The 25,708-nt window shown below is 41.1% G+C and overlaps 1 protein-coding gene across 1 annotated transcript in view; it reads left to right on the top strand.

Annotated features, from left to right (window-relative positions):
* Window positions 1–25,708, top strand: part of KIAA1549L (KIAA1549 like) — a gene marked incomplete at both ends in the record, with an annotated part of 141,459 nt that overhangs the window by 94,017 nt on the left and 21,734 nt on the right. The window contains 4 exons of the mRNA XM_082000306.1: window positions 10,042–10,220; window positions 11,859–12,070; window positions 16,946–17,075; window positions 23,709–24,056. Coding sequence (XP_081856432.1) covers window positions 10,042–10,220; window positions 11,859–12,070; window positions 16,946–17,075; window positions 23,709–24,056 — 869 coding nt within the window. The remainder of the gene's footprint in view (window positions 1–10,041; window positions 10,221–11,858; window positions 12,071–16,945; window positions 17,076–23,708; window positions 24,057–25,708) is intronic.

Here is a 25,708-nt window from a genome sequence, read left to right as displayed (position 1 = left end):
CTTGAGTGGATGGACTGCAAAACAGGGACTGGAGGAGCAAAGTCCCTCCCACTGTAAGAGAAGATCAAGTTCGAGACCTCCTGAGGAACCTGAACACACACAAGTCTATGGGACCTGACGAGATGCACCCCAGAGTCCTCAGGGAGTTGGCTGATGTAGTTGCCAACCCACTCTCCATGATATTTGAAAAGTCCTGGCAGTCAGGTGAAGTCCCTGGAGACTGGAAAAAGGGAAACACTGCACTCATTTTTAAAAAGGGTAGCAAGGAAGACCCTGGGAACTACCGACCCGTCAGCTTCACCTCTATGCCTGGAAAGATCATGAACAGATCCTCCTAGAAGCTCTGCTAAGGCACACGGAGAACAGGGAGGTGATTCGAGATAGCCAGCATGGCTTCACCAAGGGCCTGGCCAACCTAGTGGCCTTCTGTGGCGGAGTGACTACACCAGTGAACAAGGGAAGAGCTACTGATGTTGTCTACCTGGACTTGTGTAAGACCTTTGACACGGTACCCCACAACATCCTTCTCTCTCAGTTGGAGAAATGTGGATTTGATGAGTGGACTACTGGGTGGATGAGGAATTGGTTGGATGGTCTCATCCAGAGGGTAGTGGTCAGTGGCTCAACGTCCAGATGGAGATCGGTAATGAGTGGTGTCCCTCAGGGGTCTGTACTGGGACCGAGTACTGTTTAATATCTTCATCAGCGACATAGACAGTGGGATCGAGTGCACCCTCAGCAAGTTCCCAGATGACACCAAGCTGAGCGGTGCGATCGACACACCTGAGGGATGGGATGCCATCCAGAGGGAATTGGACAAGCTTGAGGAATGTGCCCATGAGGTTCAACAAGGCCAAGTGCAGGGTCCTGTACCTGGATTGGGGCAACCTCCGGTATCAATCCAGGCTGGGGGATGAAGGGATTGAGAGCAACCCTGCCGAGAAGGACTTGGGGGTACTGGTGCATGAAAAGCTGGACATGAGCCAGCAATGTGCGCTTGCAGCCCAGAAGGCCAACCGTGTCCTGGTCTGCATCCAAAGAAGCGTGGCCAGCAGGTCAAGGGAGGGGATTCTGTCCCTCTGCTCCGCTCTGGTGAGACCCCACCTGGAGTCCTGCATCGAGCTCTGGAGCCCTCAGCACAGGAAAGACACAGACCTGTTGGAGCGGGTCCAGAGGAGGCCACAAAAATGGTGAGAGGGCTGGAACACCTCTCCTGTGAGGACAGGCTGAGAGAGTTGGGATTGTTCAGCCTAGAGAAGAGAGGGCTCCAGAGAGGCCTTATTGCAGCCTTCCAGTACTTAAAGGGGGCTTATAAGAAAGATGGGGACAGACTTTTTAGCAGGGCCTGTTGCAATAGGATGAGTAATGGCTTTAGACTAAAAGAGGGCAGATTTAGACCAGATATAAGGGAGAAATATTACACAGTGAGGGTGGTGAAACACTGGCACAGGTTGCCCAGGGAGATGGTAGATGCCCCATCCCTGGAAACATTCAAGGTCAGGTTGGACGGGGCTCTGAGCAACCTGCTCTAGTTGAAGATGTCCCTGCTCATTGCAGGGGGGCTGGACTAGATGGCCTTTACCCCTTCCAACCCAAACTATTCTATGATTCTTCTATGTGGCCATGGGAAATAAAATGGCCTCCCCCTTAACAGAATTATGGAGCTGGCCCCACATTTATTTTTATATGCATGTGCAGATGTGTTTTTGTCTTTTGAGTTCTGTGATCCCAAATGCCTATTGAAGTTGAAATTAAAAAGTAAAAATCAGGCACCCATTAATTTTCACCACGGGGCTTATACTTTGTTCCCCAGTGCTATGATTACACACACTGTTGTAATCTCAGATTTTTGGGGGTTTTTTTCAGGGTTTTATCTCTATCCAGCATGATTAGCATCAATAGAATGTGTTGGCTGTTTTTCTTCCAGTTTGAGAGAAGCTGCTTTTCTCCTAGTTGTTTGTCTGAACCTGCTCCAGCTCTCTAGCCTGGCTGTAGGCTGACTCCCCTAAAGCGTGTGTCAGCAAAAGCAGCAGCACATTTTCTTCTCTAAAAAGCAGCATCTTAAAACTGGAATGAATCCCTTGATGGTCACATGTTTGATTTGGGGACTCCAAGTTAGAATGGCTCATTAGTTGCCATAGTTACAGACCAATTTTAGATTCTATTTCTTGCTGACATTTAGTTACACGGAGAAATGACAGCACTGGATGTTACCTCAGTACATAAACTCTATACGGCTTGTATCAAAATTGACTCCAAATGGAGTGTGTCAAGCCTGAGAGTGAACAATGTGAAACACCACAGACTGATAGGCTTGGCCTTTAAGGACCTGATGCTTTGGAGGATCAGGACAATTCTTTAGCTGAGCATTATTTCTACAGAAAGCACAAATAAAATATCTATTGGTATTAAAATAGTGATAAATGTTGGTAAGGTAATAGCATTTTTTTCCTTTCGTTTTCCTCGGAAACCATATATTAGTATTCTAATAGGAAGTTTCCTTTCTAAAAGTTGATGACTTGGGCTTTCATTTACTTTGGCCACTTAAAAAAATAAAATTAAAACCTTTTTTTAAAAGTGCCCAATTGCATATGTTGGAGGACGGTGAGATGAATTAATCAGCCAGCAGAGGTACTGCCAATTTCTGAGGTGGGTTTGTAAGAGAACAACAGGATATTAGCACTTTCCCTATCGTTTTATCAGGCCTAACGTCATTCAGGGAGAAGCAAATGGCTGAACCCACACATACTTAAGGAACTATAGTAGGCCTACAAACAACTTTTCTTTCTTCAGCTCGTCACAAAATGAAGCCAGTGGAAGTTATGTAGGTTGTTTTTCCAAACTTTAAGTGCCTGATCTTGCAACCTTCCCATTAGCATCTTCATGAGGGTGCGATTTCGTTGTTTGTTTTCAGAAAAAGGAAGACTTTAGTTTGCTCGTAGTTCTTAATGAAGCACATAACTCCATACCTTTTGGACTGAGAATTCGTATAGTTGAGCCCAGTTTTGCATTTGAACTTCATCATCATGAACAGACACACATCACAGGTGTATATTTGTAAAGACTCAAACTTGTGTAAGAAATCTTCCTTTCCTCCTCCTAGGAATCCCAACTGGAACACTTCTTCTCATCTTCCAAGCCTTTGGACATTGTCTTTCAAAATAGATGTAACCTCAGGGACCTCACTCCTTTTTTAAATATCGTCTCTAAGGCTATATTTTTCTCTGTCCAGGCAGAAGCTGTCATATAAATTTTTAATTATTTTTTCCTTCTGTTCTTTGTAGGGATATCTGAAAATCAGGTGTCTGCAGGAACAAAGTGCCGGGGAGGAAAACTCGGCTGTATTATTGGCTTAGCTGGAATCAAAGGGATTTTTGGATGTAACTCAGCCAAGCTATGATACACTGCCTCCTTTGTTCTAGGGAAGTGTGGGCCACCAGTTTCCACACTGATGTGGCAGCTCAGCGTCAGAGACAGCTTTTCTGAATTTCTGAGCAGTTGTCTGTAGTGACTCAAATGAAAATGAAATATGGCAACAGCGACTGAATCCGGGAGCAGCGTGTAGCAGTCTGCTTTGGCACAGTTAGCTGGAGGGTCTGGCGTATCCTAGCGAACATCCCACACCCTTCATCTGCCTATTCTGTGCTGGGTGGGGTGGAACACAAGTGGAAAGGGCTTCATCTTGCCAAATTTTGGTCCTTTAAAGTTGGCTGGCTAATCTAATCTAACCTAAGGAGGTAGGCTCTCTAGTAACTCCAGAGGGTCACAGCTAACTGGGACAGATCTCTCTGCTCTGGAGGTGCTTACCTTTCTCTTTCCAGTAAGGAAGCAGACCAGACAACTGCACTGGAGCATATGTGCAGATGTGAAGCGAGATGATTCCCTTTCATGATGCCTGTGTCTCTGAAAGACTGAGAAGTTGGAGTACTAGGAATAATTTATGGTATAGAGAGAGGAGTCTATTCTTTTCATCATTCATTCCCTCATCCTGAAGCATTAGCTTCATTTGCCCCAGAAAGTTTTAGTGGGGATCATAATCTAACTCTTCACACCCCCACAGTAAACTCCTAGGCTTTTCTGGAGTAATTTCCTGACATTTAGCCATAGGGGGGTGTAAAAAAAAAAAAACAACAAAAAACCAACCCCCCAAAAAACCCCCAAAAAACCAAACCCAGCCCCAAAACCAAAATCCACTTGTTCAGCTGAAATCCCTCATACTGGCACCAGTTACTAATTCTCCTTGAGCCTCCCAGAAGCTTTACACATTGATTCTTTTTTTCCCCTAAAGATTTCAGCTTGTGTGACATAGCCTAATATTTCTCCATACTGTTTCCTTTTCTTCCACTGTCTTTTGTGTGTGTGTGTGTGTTTTAAATATAGAGAGCGCTAACATCCTGCTGGTGGCAGTGAACCCTTTATTATTTCAGACGTAGCCAACACCACTTCCCACTGCTTTCTCCATGTGACTTTGGTTTGCAAGAGGCAGCCAAGTGTTGTAACCTATTCTGCGAACTTCTGAGCCACGTTTCTGAGCCTCTTCACACTCCTACAGAAGCAAAAGCTGCCATTGCTCCACCACCTCTTTCCCTGGAGAGGGAGAACAAACAGCACCTCCGAGTTGTCCACACTGCATGACTGGGGCCACCCAGGTGCTCTGTTCATGGGTGTGGTAGGACATGCCTAAATAAGTGGAAAATACCTTCTGCTTGATCTCTTTTAGGTCAGCATGGCTAACCCAGCTCGTCTTTTTCTTTTTGAGCCAGTTTTTCTTTTTGAGCCGGTCTTGATTGCTTTACTTATGGCGAGAAAATACCTTATCCTGTGTTGCTGAGGTGCCTGTTGCAGCAGACCTCTGAAGGAACGGGGAACTGCAGGTGGTTGCACAATTAAGTATTTCTTAATTCACATCTGCCTTCCCCTCCAGATGAGCTTTACTCTGCCACTAATTGAGTCTGACAGCAGTCCTCATCCAAGCAACAGCCCGAAGCGTATGGAGATGTTCACGCCATCAGGTCCAGTGGCAGTCTGGATGGTTGTGATCTTTCACTAACATCTCAGGACTGAAGAAAACAAATGCACGGTTTTGTTGTGCAAACAGAAAACAGTTTCTGCAAAGCTTTTTAAAACTCATAGAGCACTTCTTTCTTAAAGAAGTGACTTCTGTTGTAGGTTCTCATGCCTTCCCTATCTGCTTTGTACAGTCATCATCCTTCTCAGTTAAATATTTTTTTTTAAATTATTGAACATGCCTAGGATGGTGTTACAGAAGTGCCAGACAAGAAAAGGGGCTGATGGATTCTCTACAAACATTGTGATACACATGGTCTCTTTTTGAAAGACTTTGATGTTTAAACAGATAAGGCAGATGCGGTTGGAGGAGAAGACATAACCACCGAGATATCCTTGCTTCTGCCCATAAGGACAAGACACCTTCGCAGAAAGTGAATGAAGCAAGCAGCTAATAGAAAGGTAGACACCTCAGGTGTACAGTTTCATAAAAAAACTGCAAACGTCAGTTTAGAGATCTCAAACAACCTGCTCGGGTAACTCCTGTTTCAGAATCCCAGGCAAACCCAGGACTGCAACACCTCAGACACGTGGCCTGGTGTTTAGCAGACTTTGCGTATGAGAAAATAATACCCAGGAGGAATCATGAGCTGCTTCCATTAGTCTGTAAGCTGCCCGCTTTTCTGAAAATATAAAGTTTGTGCTGTTTGTGAAGAGCTTAGAATTGCACTGTCTCACAGTTGGGTGTGTTTTGGAAAGGGGGGTGTGTACACACAGGTATGTTTTCTGTTACACTGCAGTATCTCAGAGAGGTATTTCAGTCCTGCGTAAGTTCAGATACTAATGTTAGGAAACTTGTGTTTTACTTATAGGCTTATAAACTCCTTCAGATGCATACATTTCTTTATTGCTAAGAGCTCTTGTTCATACCTTTCTGGCGATAGTCAGCTGAAAAACTGAATGATTTAGATGTAGAAAATTTCCAATTTTTTTCTATGTAGAGACATTTTTCTCTAAAATGAAAATTATTTCCCTATTATTAATTTACATTCAGGACTCAGGATTTCTGTTTGGAATACTCATACACAGGCTCTTTCCTAAGGAGACAGTCTTTTAGATCTCTGGCATAGTTTGCTCTTTGTCAAACTTACAATTTTCATTTAATATAGTCTATTTTCTTTCCTATTATTTTAAGCCCTTCTGTTTCTTGGAGAATTCATTGCCCGCTATAGGTATGGCTATAATGTTTGCATTCCCTTCAGACAAAATTTGAAAAATTTTAATGCCTCATTGAATGACCTAAGAAAAGGCAGAGCACATCTACCTGCTTGTGAGTTTCTCATGTTTTGGCTTCACATGTTTTTTTCCATCTATGTCATTCTTTTTCTGAGTACTTCCAAAATTGTTCTAATGGTTGCTTCTGAGCAGGACAGCACATATGTTTGTTTCAAGTATTTTGCTGTAAGGTTACCTGATCTGCAGGTAATTTAGATTTCCTTACTCTCTTTTTTTTTTTTTTTACAGGTAAGTATTTCAGTCCTCGTATGTTGATTTGGGAGGGGGGAAGACAAGGTGGAGGGAAAGAGAGAGGAGGGAAGAAATCTTGTGTGGCCTTCATATTGAAATCTTAGGCTGACAAAAGTGAAACTCTTTTTTTTAAATGTAAATTAATAAATAGATAAAAATAGAATATTCCACTTATCTAATTGTTTCTCAACTGTTCAGAGCTACAGTTCCACAGCCCCTTTTCCAGTGGCTGCAGGACCAGTGGCACGAGTGGGTAGCACCACCTGCTGGCATCGCCGGCTGTGCGTAGCGCAGAGCTGCACCCAACGAGGGGGCAGGCGCCCCTGAAGCAGCTTTGATCTAGCAAATCTTGTCTACTAATAGCTGCAGTGATGTGGAGATAAAGCTTCAGCCGTGGTCTTGCTCTTCAAAAACCCAGTGCCATGCTGTTCTTCACTGCAGTTGGCACTGAACCTGGATAAATGATTGCTTTGGATCTATCTTCATGTACTTCAGGCACAGGAAGATTAGGAGGAGTAATTCAATCTCGATGGATCACGTGGAATGAGATATCTAGCACAAGATGTTTCAGAGATGGGAAATTACTGTTAAGTAGGTGATTAAGGTGTTTTTTTGCCTTTTCTGCTGCTGAACTTCTAAGTCTTGCTACTGTGTGCACGCAGACGGTGCAAGCAAGAGTAGAAGAACAATGAGTCCATTAAAATGTTGGTATGCATTTGGTTAAAAACAGAAATTAAAAGCATCACTTTAAATCTGTGTTGCTAATTATAATAAGCAAGTGTGCTTATTGTGAGTGACTATAAAGACCAATTGGGCAGATTTCTGCAGTTTTCCATGCCCATCGGTCATTCTCCCAGCTGAGGCGTTCAGATGGGTGGGCTGGCCCGGGACTGGGACGCACAGCAGAAACAAACACTCCAGGATTCCTACTTTTCTCTGAGCTCCCTTTGATTTGTTTTTTAAAGTTTAGAGGTTGCTGTGGTTCAATCGAGTTATAAACGCTTGTTGTAAGTTCTCTCGGGAAGGGATGGATAGGAGCAAATATTAAAATTCCAACAGTACTTGCTTATGCTTCACTGCCAACACAAACTATAGCAGCACTCTGGCAGCTGCAGATCACAGGCTCTCTTCATCACTCATCGGTGAAAAAAGGGCAATGGAAAAAACTACTTTTATATTATAAATGCTAATTAATGAACAAATGCTAAGATGAGGTGGAATAGACTTCCCACTTCTAGTCCCATTTGGCTATTATTTCCATGCCAATGGCCCTGCAGTAGATGCAGGAAATGTGCTCACAAATGAGAGGGCTGATATACTGAGGGTGCTCTTTGGTGTTAACGTACCACATCAGAAGTAGCTGTCATCTGTGATTCCTGATTCTCTTTACCCTTTATTTTTCTTTTCTTTAATGAGTCTTTGAACCAGAGGAATTCTGTTTAATTAAGCAAAACTCTTGGTTTCTGATCCTGAAATGAGGTCTGAGGAGACAACCCACGCATCTGTAGCTAATCATGCTCTCTGTGGGTGCCTAGGGATCACTGCCGAGGTCTCAGCAAGAACAGTCCTTCTGAAACACTAGGGTGGAAGCACAGCTGCACTTCTTGGTGCCTTCTGCTTGAAGTAGGGTACACAGAAGATGTTTGGAAAGCATCACGTTTCGCAAGTTGATGATTAGCCAGGGTTTTTGGGCATGCTTGGTTTTGGCAACTGCAGAGACAGGCAGCCAAGAGAAGCAATCCCACAGCTGCTTGGTACTTGGACTGCTGACGAGGTACCATCCAGGCTCACCTGAGCTGTAATCATCATGAGAGACCATCTTTGTTGGTGAAAAATACAATTCAGACAAACTTTTTCTCTCTTGGAGATAGTCGTGTCATAATGGAGGTACCTTGTTAGGGCAGCGTGGCAGTGTCAGCGGTGAATTACAGGCAACACCCATCTTCCAGAACTGCATCTGATGACTTACTTGAGAATTGAACTGATTCAATATGCCCCGAGGGAAGAACGTCCATACTTCACTTTTCTACTCCTTGTAATGTAAATGCCCTCCTGTTCAGTGCGGTCTGTGACAGGCAAGTATCTCTTCGTTCATCTGATTTTGCTGCTGTGGTGTCCTGGTGGCGTGGTCATCAGCGGGAGTCCGGCAGCTAATTTCGGTGAGCCAGGCTTGTGATCTGCTTGCTCCGGTGAGCATACAAATTCAGAGTGTTTGAACAGCCCCAGGAGCGACAAGGGGATTTCAGACCCACTAAAGATTTCTCTATCATATTTGGACAGTTCTGTGGAGCCGGAGGGACAATATTTAATGACAGAATGATTTCACCCATCTATTTCTCAAAAGCTCAAGTAGTGTCAACTCCAGTCCACACTGAGTACTGACACAAAGATAATAAGCTTACTCAGTGGGTTCATATTTTATGTTACCACTGTCAAATATTTTCTTACCAAAATCACTGGCTGTCTAAACTGCTGAGTTTATACAAGTCCATTGTAATTTGTGCAGTGATTAAATATTAAAACAGAATGTATTTTCAGAGGAAATAAATTTAGAGCAGACCACTTTGTTCTTTAGCAGAGGATGTCTGCTCCTGTCAGTTAGGAGATGGAGCAAATGTTCTTCCCTCTAATAGCATAATTATTCAAAAATATTTGCAAGAATCTCTTTGAAGAATTTGTGCTCACGATTTAGAGTCATTCTTTTTTTGCAAGATGAGGATAAAAGGTTTAAGATTCAACATCTGACAAGGTGCTGCAGGTTTACAAACAAAATTTTGAGGAGAAAGGGCCCGATTTTATGTGAAAGTGTTATCCATTTATATAGAAATCTAAAACTAAAGATCCTTCACCATGCCATTTAATTTCAAAGATTTTCAGAAGCCTTCTCCTATCTCTTAAGAAATTTTAATGGTTTAACTTTACAGCCACCTGAGGTACTGCTTTGCAAAGCAAAAAAATAACATAAACTTGGACACCATCAGTGTCTTAAGCATGCTTTAACATACAAAAGCCAAGCTTTCATTTTAACAGATGGCATTTTTAGTATTAATAACTTTTGCTAAAATCAGTAGGTTTATTTTTGAAATTTTGAGAATGCCCATGCTCTTGCAGTGTAAGACACTGATGCCTTGACATGTAGAGACTTGTGTGTGTGTGTGCATATAATGTCTTTTCCATGTGAAACCTAGGAAAAGATGTACTTTGACTTTCATTGTCATTTTCATACAATTTTCTGTGTCATTCTTTCTCTCTCTCTTCCCCCCCCTCCCCCATCTTATTAGTGCAGATTGGAAACCAACCTTCTCTGGGGGCATGTCAGATAATCCTTTCAATACGTAATGTTATCTGTAACCTAATGGGATTTTTTTCCAGTGTAAAGGTCTCCCAGGTCTGTTCCTCGAGTGTACCGAGCACATTATTAGTCTAAAGCATGTGCTTGCTGAATTTTACCTTGAACGTGCAGTAAAAATATCTGTCTTTATGCTGAATAAGTTTGATGTGCTTTAGTGCCCGTAAGTGATGAAGAGGAAGGAGGCATTCTCTTTGATAACATTGCCAAATCTGCCATTGACCCCTTCGACACCTCTTCTGGATCAGTACAGCTGATAGCTATCAAACCCGTGGCACTCCCTGCTGTTCATGCTGCATCAGATAGGAGCCAGGAATCTGCCATCATTAATGGAGAGGTAAGGACTGTCTGATAATGTCTCCAGCTGTTTCCTTGGCTACATCCACAGGTGGAACAATCTTAAGCCTGTTAGAGTGGAAGACTTGTAGGAGCTTTTCACCCGATGCTATATAAAGTCCCATTAGTATTGTGAGCTTGGAGGCCTGAGAATTTAAGATCTGTTCGTTGGCAATGCACCTGTGAATGCACGTGACCTTGGAAGAGGCGATTGTCTATATTCCTACCTTCTCAATATCCTTCTCTCCTTTTGCGTTAGTTTTAACAAGATAAGTAATGAAGGCAGAGAGCAGAGTAAGATCTTTGTCTACATGAATTCTGTGGCTGGACATGGAAATGTATATAGATCATCTGGGGCCCAAGCTGATCTTTCTATACCGAGCAATAGAACTCATTCAGAGCAAGGAGGGGTGGAACGGGCCCATGGCTTTGCCCAGTCTGCACGCCAGCCTGTGCACAGAGGGTGCAGGTGTTTCCTGAGAACAAAGTGGGATGGCACAAGCGTGTGATCCAGGCGCTGGCCAAAACCCATGCTTTGGCTCCAACACTTGAATGATTATTCATGGTTTTATGTAGATTTAGTCAAGACTGGTCTATTTACAAAGGACTGAGGCTTTTATACAGTTGTTAAACATGATGGGGACAAGCCAGAGAGGTGTTTTGTTCGCAAACTTGCACTGCAATGGTCATATAAAGATCAGCCAGATTCTTCCTGAGGCTGCTTAAAAGCATCAGGGAAGGCTGCTGCGAAAGACACAGTAAAAGACAGTGTCGTCAGGCTTCCCATGTGGGCCTGGATTAGAGCAGTCTGTCGTGTTCCATTTCATACTTGTATTTTAAGCCCTGACATACCACATAGTTTCCAAACTCAGAGAAAGGCTTATTTAGATTTAGGTTTTCTGTAAATCAACAGGATGGCACTCCTGGTGCTATGTGCTGTCTTGTACGTATATTTCTTGAAATTTGTGAGAAGACTGTAGAATTTGACTCTGGAAGCACAAAGCCCAAGTAAATTGCTCATTTCAATGTAACAGACAATTTGAAGCAGGAGGAAAAACTTCCTCATACTTAGGAGCATCCATGGAAGCTGACCTGTACCAGGTCACAACAAACAAACACCCATTTATTTAAGGATCTTGTCTCTGACACAGTCCTGTACCAGGTTTGTAAGGAAGCATATAAATAAGAGGAACACACAATGATATTTCACTGGAATTCTTCCCCAGCCACCAGTAATGACTTATTTAAGGTTTTGTGTAGTGAGGGACGATGTCTCTGTACTTATGGGACCCTAGAAGAGTTTTCATCGGTGAGCTCTCCCCGTGGTGCCCAAAAGCAAGCATGGCATTGGGTCACGACAATTGGCTAACATCACGGGTGCTTTTCTTCAGTGGGTGTATCAGTGAGTCACTGTTGTGATGGTACATAGTTTTTAGGCTAAAATTATTTAACCATCTGCCAAGCCATAAAAATGCAGCGACTCTGTTCACTTGCAGTTCCTCACTGCTTACAGATGGCATGGTGTGGTACAAAAAGCACTCTGTAAAATGACACATGCAGCGCATCAAGCGCGCTCCAACAATACGGTTTGGAAGTAGCCAGCCCAGCACTATCCTTTAAATGTCCTTTTGCCTTTTAGGTGAACAAGGCTTTGAAGCAGAAGTCCGATATAGAACATTACCGCAACAAGCTGCGCTTGAAAGCCAAGAGGAAGGGGTACTATGATTTCCCACAGGTTGATAACAACAAGGGGCTGACAGAGAGAAAAAGGATGTATGAAAAAAACCAGAAAGAACTTGACCACATTTTGGATCCAGATGTCTCATCTCCATTTGCTGAGCCTAAGAACAGGTGAGACTTTTTGTATACAGTTCTTTATCTGGGAGGAAAGTTGATTTCCAGGGGCTGTAGGCGATCAAAGGGGCCATTCTAAATGATCCAGACGTTTGCTGTATGGTCAGCTGGTCCCTCCTACTTTATGAAGAAAATTCATATAATCATGATTAATTATGAAAGTATATTATCTGGTAAAATGGCAGTGGGGTTAAAAAGAAAGACATGGAAAGACAAAAAAATAAGGGAAGAGACTTTTGCAAGTTCTTGTGAGTAATTTTCTAAGTAAGGTAAATAGAAAAATTGGTAGTAATTTTTTTGGTAATAATGAGAATGGGCTTAAGCCAGAAAGTTAACATCTGAAGTCATTGATTCCAAAGTTCAGTGGTGTTACTGTTTTGTCATTATTTTTGTCTGAATATAACTATTGCAGTAGGCATAAGGTAACACAATGGGTACGTTGTCCACGTATTTCAGTAAGCCCTGCAGGGATGGTATCTGTAAGGGTGTGTGTGTCCCTGTAATCGGTGATCTTCCTGTGCCTTTAACAGACAAAGTCACACTCTGCTCATCTGTGATGTGAAGCTGGCATATTGTATAACAGTACTAACGTTTGGTTAACACTTTACTGTCCCTTGAAGATGGCACGCCAGTAGTATTCATATCCCCGTTTTAGAAATGGGGTGGGAGCGTACATGCTGATTCTGCCTGAGCCTTCTGCGTGTGGGTGGGTGGACTTGCTCTGTTGCTGGTGCTATCTGAAGCACAAGTTGACACATTGGAAAGAGATCACACCAGTCCTACCCCAGGAATGGCACAGTATGCAGATTTCTCTTCCTTAGGGGTGGTGGAGGTGTGAAGGATTATAAGAGAGTGTTTGCTGCTGCACCTCGCACCACGAGGGCTCTGGTTCTCACTGCAGTCAGGGACCAGCAGGAGTTGATCCCTGAGAGAAAAAGGGATACTGAAGTACAGTACCTCTGGAAGTGGTCTTATGCCTGAGGGTGCAATCTTGCATGCCATCCCCTGGAAAGTTCAGACCAAAGCTTTCCTAGGAGCCTAAATCATGACTGCAATCAAAGCATTGGTGGCGGCGCAGTCTTTGCACACAGTGCAACTTCAGCAGTGACCCTTGGGGCACAAAGATGAAAAAGGCTGTAATGGGAATGATAAATGCAGTCTTGGCTCAGAACGTGGGCAAAAACTGTGATCAGATGAACTTCTATAGGTCTAGAGTTAAATGACTGAGGGATACTGCCCTTGATGGGCTGTTTCCCAGGCTTGCACTGGTCAATGAAGAAAAAAGATGCTGACTTAACTGTATGTCATATCCTTGCTGGAGGGTCTGGGGCATCATTTCCTTGAGCAATTTTCCAGTGGAGGATGAATAAAATGCTCCAAATGCACTGAAAGGGTAAGATACTGAACGCTCAGGACGCAGGAGTCCTGCTCTGTCTGCACAGTCTGCCCAGAAGACATAAATGAAACTTAAGAACGTTGATATGTGCTGTACATGTAGTGAAGCACCGAGGCATTACTTCGGATATTTGTTATGTGTCACATGCCATGTAGGAAATGTTTAAAACATCACATGTGAAGCTTTAATGCTAACCATCTGGTTTTTTGTTAAATACACTGATGTTTGTTTGTTAATGTGCCAGTGTGCTGAAAGCTCCCGGAATATATTTTTTCAGCATGCTTTCTAATGTGTTGTGTAAACCTGTCATAGTCTGTTTAAGATAGTGATCACTGGCATGATGGAAACTGCTTGAAGGCAGGTGTACGGCTGTAAGGGAATGATTTCATTGTGTAGCTGAACTATAAAAGGCTGACTGCTGGATTTACTTGTTAAATATTACTTGTAAATATATAAATTGATTAATACAAATTTGATTTAGATATAAATATATAAATACAAATTTACAAATACAAATTTACAAATATAAAGTAATATATAAATATTACTTATATACTTGTCAAATATATAGCCTCTATCCCTACTTATGACGAGAGAATAACCATTTATGATGCACTTTCTGTAAAGACACAAAGCATTTAAAGAGCTTCACAGATGTTGCAGATGTTTGCAAACAAACCAACTCCAAAGTCTATGCTAAAATTTCCAAACTAAGACCTGGAACTGAACTTTATATGCTGCAACACACATGACAGCATTATTGCCTTCATTTTTTGAACTAAAAGTAAGATGGCTAAAATCGTGCATAGTATTATTCAAAGTAATGTGCATTTTGGTTATTGATAAATGAATCAATATAGTTGTATTTCTGTAATAAAATTTGCTTTTAAATCAGTCTAGGTTAGCATAAAATAGAAAAGATTCGATTTCTAACCTTTTCTGCTTTGTATCATTGTTTGAATCACTATATTTGCAGCAATTAAAAACAAAAAATTTGATTTTTTTTTTTTAAATAATATTGCTTCAGAGTACATCAAAGATTTCAGAGTTTCCAGGGGAAAGGTCTATTCCACTCTTTTCTGTTCTGTGCATATTCCACTAACTTAAATCACATTATATATTTGAAAATATATGTGAAAATAAAGATGCAGTTGATTACATTATTCAAGATCACCCTTATGTTTTGGATTTGTTTTAAATTGCATTTAAAAGTGATTTACAAAACATTGCCACTAAATAATTTGATTTATTCAAAACCAAACAGCTTTGTGCTCTTAGTACCTTTGAGTCTTCTGTAGCATCAAGTTCATGTTTTAAATTGTTCCAGTTGTGTTCCCAGAAGGCACTAACCCATTTGAATGCCAGTTGTCAGCGTTCATGCCTCCTTTCTCATTAGTAAAACTTCCTTAAATGAGCTAATTGGCAATCTCAAGGCAACTTTTTAGAGCCTACTGATGATACGCACTATTCTGGGTCTTTCTTTAACAGTTTGTAATCAGGTCAAGAATCTGCATTTATTAGAGCGCTGTATATTTGAATACCTTGGAAAATATACCACAACTGCACCAGCTAAGTATTTATGGACCTACTGTAAAACATGTCTGAGAATTTAGAGACCTTTAATGTAGGAACTTAAAGATTGTCAGATCTGATTAGCCTCAGCATAACTTAGTTCCCCACGTTTTCTGGTGATACTGGCAGTATAGTCTTGGAAGAAACAAGATAAGGCACTTTAATTTATTCAATATTATATTTATAGGGGAAATTTATTCCAAAATCTCTGCTTGTCTTCTGCTTTGGCACTGCCTTTGGGACTTTCAAATATGCGCGTGGAGATCTGTGACTAAAAGTCACACAGAAGTTTTTGAAAGTTACCTTTAAATTAAGTCAATGCTTGAGTACTTAGTCTAATCAGAGGCGTGAAATTGATATTTTTTTATCCTACCTTTTTTTCCTATCTGGTCATGTAAATGCCCGTCTTTCTGGATTTCTGCAAACCAGTTTCTTCTGCTCTAGTCTGTCAAGGCAAAAAGTTCTGTTAACCAAATCTGTAATAGCTGAAGATTTACTGCCTCTTATCAGTGAGTCCATTCGGACTGTGTTGTCTTTTCATTTCATTGATAGTTCTTGAGAGGTTAAACCATGAAGTCTTTGTAATTGCTGAATGGAGCAGAGGCTACTTAACATGGTTTCTTCTTAGGTCACTTAGAGAAGTGGTCCTAGGCTTTTCAAGATCTCAAATATTGTAGGAGACCTCTTTGTAAGCAGTTCAGGCAGTCCCACACATTTAAAACTCTAGAGATCTTATTTTTACACCGCTTATTAACTCAAATAGAGCGCTCAGCCACAGGCTCACTTTAATGCAAGCTTTTTTTGCTCTTCAGTCAAATCTTAGCACAGGGTTGCATTTTCTCTCACGTTACCTGGCAAGCACAGGAGAATGATGGAAAAGTCACCGCAGCCTTCTCCCTTCGATAGGAGGGAGTCACCACAGCCTTCTCCCCCCTTTCAAATTTCTGCTTTCAGCTCTTCAAGAAAATGACTAACGGTCAGATACGCCATGAGAACAGCATCTCCAAAACGTTTTTTGGTTTAGAGGTAGCCTTCTTAAAAGATGCAGCTTGATGAAGTGTGAAGTTCCTGTGTCAGGGTTTGGCAACCACTCCTGAAGGCTTTACAGATATGTTCTGTATCTTACAAAGAAATGCTATATTTGTGTTTGTATAACCAGTAACAAGGAACGAAATGGTTGTGTTGGAAAGATTACAGGGTATTTTGGGTATTGACTTACACGCTGTCCTTCTAGTACCTCTGTTTCCCCTTGCTTCTGCACACACGGTGGCGAAAGCTCAGTGCCTGGGGACGCCTTTGCCCGGTGCTGCTCAGAGCTATGCTGGAAGTGGTTTAATTCCAGGAGGTAAAGCTCTCTGCTAAAGTTGTGGCCAGTTACCAAACTGGCTATTTATAAAGAGCATCTTGCAGGCAGTTGCCTCCCACTCCTGTCTCTCTTCCCATTCACTTTCCTGGGTGTTTGTTTCAGTGGAGCGTTATTCTGCTTCTCTCTCGTGGCTCAGGGCCAACAGCCAAAATCTCTGCTCCCCATCTGAGTGTGTGGAAGGTCCTATTATTTTTTGATAATAGCACCTATTTATTTTTTATGAATTTGAATCATATCAGCTGAGGTTAAAAGGGTTCTGATATGTTCTTGGGACATATTTCATCTGATAAGCTCCCACATATGATGTCCATATTTTTTATGTAGCTTTATTTTCTTTAACAGGAAGCAAAATTAATGCTCTCTTAATAAAGTTACTGATTTCTAGCACTTCCATATACAGAGAAAGAATATCCTATAATAAAGTGGCATTTTTATGAACCTCATCATTTTAGAATAAAGGTGAATATTGAAAACTGCTGCCTGTCATTTTTTTTTGTTTTCTTTTCGTTTTACTGTTTTCTTGTTTCATGTTTTCTAGGCAACCGATGAAGAACTCAGTATACAGAAGCAGGCAGTCTTTGAACAGTCCTAGCCCAGGAGAAACTGAGATGGATCTTCTCGTTACTCAAGAAAGACCGAGACGTGGAATCCGTAACTCTGGATATGACGTAAGTTTATCAGATACAGATCAGATACACAGAGAAATTTGCTCAGCAAAGTCTTAACTTACTCCTCAAACCAGGGAACTACTGATAAGCTACAAGCCAGAGTGCCGTTGGGTATTTAATGTTACAGCATTTTATGTGCACTCGGCATCCTGAAAAAAGCTCAGGATACTCAGAGTACTTTCACATACTTTATGGCTGTACATCATTTTACCATCCGAAATGCAAACAAAGCATTTGCCCTGAATCTCATTATTTGCCAAAATATTAAATTTTGAATTGAGATACTTCTAATTATGCAGCCACTTAAATGATACTGAGCTTATTTGCATTGCAATTAAAAACCTCTGTTCTGTACCCCCGATGCTGCTCTCTTGATTCAGAAGAATGGGCAACCAAATTCTGGGTATTTCACTTAAGTCCAGATGTCAGGTTTTTTGTGGAAATCCCCTAGGAACAGATATTGTCCCCTTACTACATCAGAACTGGGAAAGTTTTGAATAGGTAAATGTCAAGACCAGCCAGGGCAAATGCTGATTTGTGGTCCAAAGAACTCACGTGGCCAACACAAGGCTGGATTAGTTGTCTTGTGCAGCCTGAACATACACTGGGAGCAAGCTGACACTGTGTGCACCCAGAATGAAGATAAAAACAGTCCCCACACTGGGGTAATGCAGAATTTTTCAATTCTTTGCCCCATGTACAAAATGCTGTAGCTCAGCCATCCCTGAAGATCAATCCCTGGAAAAGGTCTAAACCATTCTGGAAAACAAGGAAGTTCATCTGGTGGTTGTTCATCCTCTAAACTCTGTAGATGACAAGCATTTTTATAGAATCACAGAATAGCTTGGGTTGGAAGGGACCTTAAAGATTGCCTAGTTCCAACCCCCCTGCCATGGGCAGGGTCACCTTGCACTAGACCAGTTTGCTCAAAGCCCCACCCAACCTGGCCTTGAACACTTCCAGGAATGGGACATCCACAACTTCTCTGGGGCAACCTATTCCAGTGCCTCAGCACGCCCACAGTGAAGAATTTCTTCCTTTATATCTAATCTAAATCTACCCTCTTTCCATTTAAAGCCATTGCCCCTTGTCTTATCACTACAGGCCCTTGTAAAAAGTCCTTCTCCAGCTTTCTTATAAGCCCCCTTTAAGTACTGGAAGGCTGCTATAGGGTCTCCCCGGAGCCTTCTCTTCTCCAGGCTGAACAACCCCAAGTCTCTCAGCCTGTCTTCACAGGAGAGGTGCTTCAGCGCTCTGATCATCTTCATGGCCCTCCTCTGGACTCACTCCAACAGGTCCATGCCCTTGTTATGTTGGGGGCCCCAGAGCTGAACACAGTACTCCAGGTGGGGTGTCACAAGAGCAGGGGGGGAGAATCACCTCCCTCGACCTGCTGGTCACACTTCTTTTGATGCAGCTCAGGATACGGTTTGCTTTCTGGGCTGTAAGTGCACATTGTCCTGTTCTCATCAACCAACACCCCCAACTCCTTCTTCTCAGGGCTGTTCTCAGTCCATTCGCTGCCCAACCTGTATTTGTGCTTGGGATTGCATGACCCATGTGCAGGATCTTGCACTTGGCCTTGTTGAAATTCGTGAGGTTCACATGGGCCCACCTCTCAAGCCTGTCAGGGTCCTTCTGGATGGCTTTCCTTCCCTCCAGCATGTCGATTGCACCACGCAGCTTGGTGTCATCATCAAACTTGCTGGGGGTGCGCTCAATCCCACTGCCCATGTCACCAACGAAGACGTTAAACAGCGCCAGTCCCAATACTGACCCCTGAGGAACGCCACTCGTCAGTGGTCTGCCCTTAGACATCGAGCCGCTGACCGCAAGTCTTTGAGTGTGAACACCCAGCCAATTCCTTATCCACCAAGTGGTCCACCCACCAAATCCATGTCTCTCCAATTTAGAGACAAGTATGTTGTGCGGGACAATGTCAAATGCTTTCTGCATGAACAGGTAGATGATGTCAGGTGCTCTTCACTTATCCACCAACACTGTAACCCCGTTGTAGAAGGCCACCAAATTTGCCAGGCATGATTTGCCCTTAGCGAATGCATGTTGGCTGTCACCAGTCACCTCGTGATTTTCTATGAGCCTTAGCACAGAAAAATCACATTTTGTGGGGGACTTAATTGTCAACCCTCCCAGCTGCCAGGGATGTGTTTTAGCAAGGTGAAATAATGTACCAAGGTCAGGGGATGTGTTCAGGGAAGTTTAAATCTTTTTCAGAATTCTTCGGGGCATGTTCTAGGTGTCAGATTTCTTAAATGATTTCCTGCATTTGGACACTTCCCATCAGATTGCATGAGTCATGTTGTGCCATGTAAGTGGGATGAATGGTTCACTGCTTTCTGGGGCATTAGAATACATCACTGTAGCCTGGAAAAAGAATGGTATAACCTGTTAAAATAGGTTTTGCATTTTGCAAAAAGATTTTTTTTCTTTTACCCCACTTAAATGTTTTCTTTATTATTGGAACTTTCTTAGATAATAAAAACATTGTCAAGCTATCCTTCCCTCACTATCTTGAAAAACGTGTTTCAAGAAAGGAAGAGTTTTTTTAGTGTGCTAATAAAGGGTCATTTTTCATAGGTGATATTTTCTGGAAATGAATGTTGAACACATCCTGGGAGCAGGCATGGCCTCCTGCTGTTAGTTCAAAATTACTATGGCATAAGTAGTTAGCAGAAGATTTTAAAAATATATTTTAATATATTGTATATACTAGATATAAAATGTTTTTTAAACAAAATTTGATGAAAACCTTGAAAATAGATTAATGAGCTCATGCAGATTCTGAAATGTCTTAAAAGTAAGGATAAACTCCGAGATCTGTGCGCATCACGCACAAGGTTGCTGTTGGGCGAGCTGTCTCTGGCACAGTCTTTTTTTACTGATAAGTTACATAAAATGCCTTTTGACCGATGCAGTGCAGATTCACTGCAGTGCAACTCTTCTGAGTGTATTTCCCATCTGAAAGCAGAAAAATGCCAGGGGAAAACAGGAGAAGATACTGAAATTTAGTTGCCAAGCCTCAGCTTGCAGCGTGGGCTGGCTTCCCTCGCTGCTGTTTGAGGTTCCTCAGAGCTGTGCCGAGCGTCTGACGGGCTTGGTCTCCCAGGATACCCACAGGCAGGCACTTATATATATATTTATTCCTGGAATTCATATGGGTCTCACTAGTGGTGCGACTAAACACCTCTGTAAATCTGACCTGTGAAAAAGGGCTCTGAAAAAGGGGTGGGTTTATGCTGAATCTTCTGTCCCTTCTTTTTTATGTCTTGTACCATTTTTTGAGATCTGCTTTGTCATTCTAAAGGTTCCAGCTTTCTTGGACTCTTCCTATCTTCCTCTCAGATAGTTTAGCAACAAGTCCCATCGATGAATTTTTATGTTGTTACCAGTAAGCCCAAGTTATTTGTTGAGTTTTATCTTCCCAATCATGAGAAATGCTTGCCTTTTTTTTTTTTTTTTTTTTTTAAAGAAAAGAGACTAATATCCCCAGATTCTTGAAGAAAACCCCTTAAGGACTGCTAGACTGATATGCACAACCGTATCCTGAGAGTTTATGATCTGCCTGATTTTGTCTTGTCCTTTAAATAGGAGACAGAAATAAGAGCTCAGAAATCTGCCATTCCATACTATCTTTTTTTAAAACATGGTTCCCCTTTCTAATATTTTGGTTATGGTTTTCTAAAAATATTTCAGTCCCCATAATGATATTTTTTATGATATTTCTCTGAATCGTCATTCTGTTTCTCAGAGCTAAAAATTGGTCAGGATAGGAGGTCAGTAGTTACATACCTCTCTGTATAGAATATGTAGCTTTTTGTATTATTTTGGCATGTACATACTACTGTTTGATGTTCTATTATTTGCCTTTATAACATCTTTTAGGAATGGATTATCATTGAACAGTACCTATCTTTCAATTTTAAATAATCCCAATAGGGTTTAGTATCATCACCTAGCAAGTAGATTAAGGAGACTTTATTAACATGTCTGTTATTTCCAACACGTTCACAGACAACGGTGAGTACAGCAAATGCTATAAGGAAAGAGTCTAGAACCTCTAGACTGCTATTGAGCTTTATTCTAGGGCAGAAAATATTCAGGCTGTTTTTGGTGTAAAAGGAAGAAAATGACCTTATTATACATATCTAAGAGATCAATATACAAAAGAATTTACTGGTATAATTTTATTGGTATAGTTAAACTAATGCAACTCCTCAAAAAGCTTATGGATCAATGTTCACATGAAGAATTTTACTGATATAGTTGCAGCAGCACAGTTATGCCAGAAGTGTATGAAGTCTGCCTCTCTGGACAGGACTTTCTTTTCCTTCTTCATGTAATTCCAGTTCCTTGTATTATACAGTAATGGTGTATGAACAATATCCAGATATTTATAATGGTAACATTAATGTATAATGGCATTTATTTATGATACTTACATGTTTCAATTTATAGGAAGGCAAATGGCATACATTAGAAAGTGATAGGATGAATTGAAATAAATTTTAAAACTTAAGGAAAAGTGACGGTCACCAGCCTCCTCCAAAATCTTCATGCCAATGTTTATATTGATAAATCAATGCTGACTTAATGTTGACTGCTAATATGCATCCTTTATTCATACGATATATTTTAGACATTCTGTAGAGGTCTAATGGCTTTACCAAGGGTGTTGTAGTAGAGAACCTGATTTATTTCAGCATTGGGTACTAGTAGGTCTCTTGTGGGATTCCATTCACTGATATTTTTATAGTCATGAGGAAATAGTAGAGCCATGGTTATTAATCATTCAGTTGGGACAGTATGATTTCAGAGGCTCTTCGGTTGCACTTATACAAACTACCATTGCATTTTATAGTCAGGCTTCTAAAATTTACCTGATTTTTATTTACTGTACCATGTAACAACACAGATAATAGTGGAATCAAAATGCAGGAAGAAAATAAAGGGAAGATTGTTGAAGATTTCCTACAAAGTTTTTCAGTTTAAGATAACTTTGTGCCATTATGTTGTTCCTCCCCCAATCTGATGTGTTTACCACTTAAGAAACCTAAAGCTGGGTTTGTGGTTTTGAATTTAGATAATATACTGTATAAATATAAATGTATAAGTTATGGTTAAATATTCAAATGATTAATTACTGCGTGCATTTTCCTTTTTTATTGTTGTATTGTAATGGAATACAGAATAAAGCTTTAATTATAACAGCTAAGAGAGAAAATAAATTAAGATATTTTATTTAAATTTATTGTTAGTTTTTAGGCAAACCATGTAACTCTTCTCTGAATGGCTCCTAAGAGAAGAAGAAAGTCAGTTTGATATTGGACTCTGCAGATAAAGAAATATGTACTATGATTGTCCTATAATATATATGACCATGCAGAGCTTGCAAAATGTTGAGAGCACAGTTGTTTATCTAGTCAGGTATATAGAAAGCTATTGCACTACTACATGGGGGGAAAAAAAAAAGTATACCATAGCAGGAGCTACAGAGCACTCGTGTAAATTATCAGGGCAGTACTGGAATTTTCAGTGAGAATACCATGTTGTGTTCTGTCATTTGTGGCTGTTTTAAATGCTGACACAGTTCTAACCACATGCTACATGTAGAAAGACGTACATATCCTATTCTTCATTCCAGTTACCCTAGCATCTTGAATTTATTTTACTGATATTTAAAGAATTAGAAATTGGTTGCTTTTTCAGATTGCCTGTTGAACATGTATTTTTTTAAAACTATAGCCTGTGAAACTAATCTTACAGAAGATAGATGAAGTTAGGTGTTTCGCTGTCAAGTTCTTATAATATGATGTTTTTTTCTGTCTTGGAGTTACAGGCAAAAAATTCGGGGGGCCTATTTCTGTTTGTACTTATCTGTACAGAAGGAATTACCCTAGGAGAAACCCTTCAAGTTAAGCGGCACGAGAACTCTCTGCTTGTTAGAGTATTTGCTTCATTCACTGTTTTCACGTTAGTTTTGGGTAAATTTCTGTGTAGCTACTGTTAGGTGGCTAGGTAAGATGACTGAGCAGAGATGACTGAGATCAGGATATTTTCTGCAAGGGACAGGACCTAGTCTGTGGTGCCATTAGCGGTCCTCGCTGGGTTAGAAAGTTCATGGAAAACTCCTAAACTTTAATTCTTCTGAAATCTTAATGTGTGAGAATGGACGAAAGAATTTCAGTCCCTGTAGCTGTAACAAGCCGTCCCTTGTAACGGGTCCTTCGTAGTGATGGTACTATTTAGGGAGCCATACTTCTCCCGGCACAGTTGTACTCCCATTGATAACAACTAAGAAAATAATTTAAACGTTAATTCTAGTTGTTTTTAAGTGAATCATTGACAATTTAATCTGCTACAGAATGTCTCTGCTAGAGTGTCCTTGCTAGTTTTAGCAGCAAACAATGGAGGACATGAATGGGTCTTTGACTCCCTCCTATTATACTTGCCTCCATCATATTGTTCCTTTCCAATACTTGTCATGCGTCTATATTGTCACAATTCCTGACTTTGTATGTGTTACATCTGTATTTGAGAATGTTTTGTACGAAGCAGCACAAATACAGTCTTGTAAATCTTTTTACATATACATGCTTTTATTCCATCCAACAGACTGAGCCTGAAATTATAGAAGAAACAAATGTTGACCGTGTCAACGAGCCTCGGAGTTACACCAGGTCCCGACAGGCCAAAGGCCACTCGGAGACCTCAACTTTAAGTTCTCAGCCCTCCATTGATGAGGTTCGTCAGCAGATGCATATGCTCTTGGAAGAGGCTTTCAGCCTGGCCTCTGCAGGCCACGGAGGACAGAGCAGGCAGGAGGCGTACAGCTCAGCACCGCACTTGCCCTACTCGGAGGTTGTGACCAGTGCTCCTGGTACCATGACCCGACCTAGAGGGGGGGTACAGTGGGTACCCACATACAGACCAGAAATGTATCAGTACAGTTTACCAAGACCAGTAAGTGAAACTTCTCTTTAGTAATATCATAAAGACATTTCTACTCTGAGACACATTTTTTAAAGATGGAGCCCTGTTTACACGCTTAACACCAGATGTAAACCCATGCTTACAGTAAATAAGTACGGCTAGTGGGCTGTATGTATGTATGCTTACCCATACCCATCTCTTGCATGAAGACTCTTAGTATCCATTTTAGCAGTAAGGTTGTCTTGTCTAAATTGTGCTTGAAAGAACGGTCTGCACTAAGCTGCAGGCTGTTCAACAGATCGAGAACTTGTTTGCATGTCTCCTCTTATTCACTGAACGCACATTAGGAAGCAGTCTGGTTTTGTAGAACAGCTACGTGGGCAGCTGGGTGCGAAACATTCAACACTTCTGCATGAGGTCCATCACTGAAGAGCATCATCATAAGAGAGGGAACCAAGTGTAATAATCAGAGTGACCTGAAATGTGGGCTGGTGTTGACAATCTTGTGGTTATAGCTATTGACGTGGAACTCTAGAGGTGGTTTAATTCCACAGGTTTCTTCATTGACCTTATGTAAGTTGCTCTTTATCCCTCATTTCCTAGCCTCAAATTGCGGCTGACATGTCCTTACCTCACAAAAGTAATAAATAAATTAAGAGCTGAAATCTATGGATGGAAATTGTTAATGGAATTTTGTAGGTATCTAGACAGCAGTTGCAGTAACACTGTGCACACCACCAGCATCTTAAACCACCCCTGAATTCCCACACATGGTATCATGAACCTCAACAAAATAATTTCTTTGTCGTATGTCAGGTACAAATCTAAACAAGAGCTGATTGCTTTCGGATGAGAAATAGCCCATCTATCAATATGAGTGTGAGAAGTTGTTCATTTTAAAGGCTTTTTTTGTTCAGAAATGAATATTTTTTTGAAAGAATACATTTCAAATGGAGTTCCTTACTCTGGCTAGAATAAGAACAGAAAAATGTCATCGGTTTAAAATAACTATTACTATGACTTCCTTCCATGACAATAAAAAAATACAGTAATGGATGCTGCCTGTCAACTCTTCTGAACGTATTTGAAAGCCAATGGCACTGCCTGCAAAGGTTCATGCCGGTGCTATTTAAATCATGCTAAAGGTTATTTCTGGCACTTTGAAATTGGTCTGATGAACTTCATACAGCATATTTTATGGTTAGAACCCAATTACAAGCTTAAGAGACAGCTAATGGGTAGTCAAATTACTTTGACACTTCAGAGAGTCTCTCTGAAATGGAATTAAAAGTATTATATGGTGACAAATTTTTAAAAAATGTAATAGCCATACTTCTTTGGTGAATACTTCACTATTTTCTTTCTAAGACTCATTACTCTTCTAAATCACCTGCATGTTTAGGACCTTTAAGCATTTGCTTATCTTTCTGGTGTTCTGAAGATGGTGTTAAAAAGTTCCCTGAAGATAATTGATCACCACAAATTAGGATAGGTGCAGGCTTCTGGACTTTGGATAAGGGCTGTTAATTCATCGTTTCCTGCGTATTAGTTTCACGAATACGAGCTGTACTTTAACTAAGCCATTTACTGGTATGTTCTCAAATGGGGACAGAGGATTGGAATTGAAAATATCCAGCTTAGAAGTGACCTGTGGGTAGGAAAAACGTGGAAGATTTACTGCT

The sequence above is a fragment of the Phaethon aethereus genome, assembly GCF_964289735.1.
Source record: "Phaethon aethereus genome assembly, chromosome: 5".
NCBI lineage: Eukaryota > Metazoa > Chordata > Aves > Phaethontiformes > Phaethontidae > Phaethon > Phaethon aethereus.
This window is presented reverse-complemented; position numbering and strand designations above follow the sequence as displayed.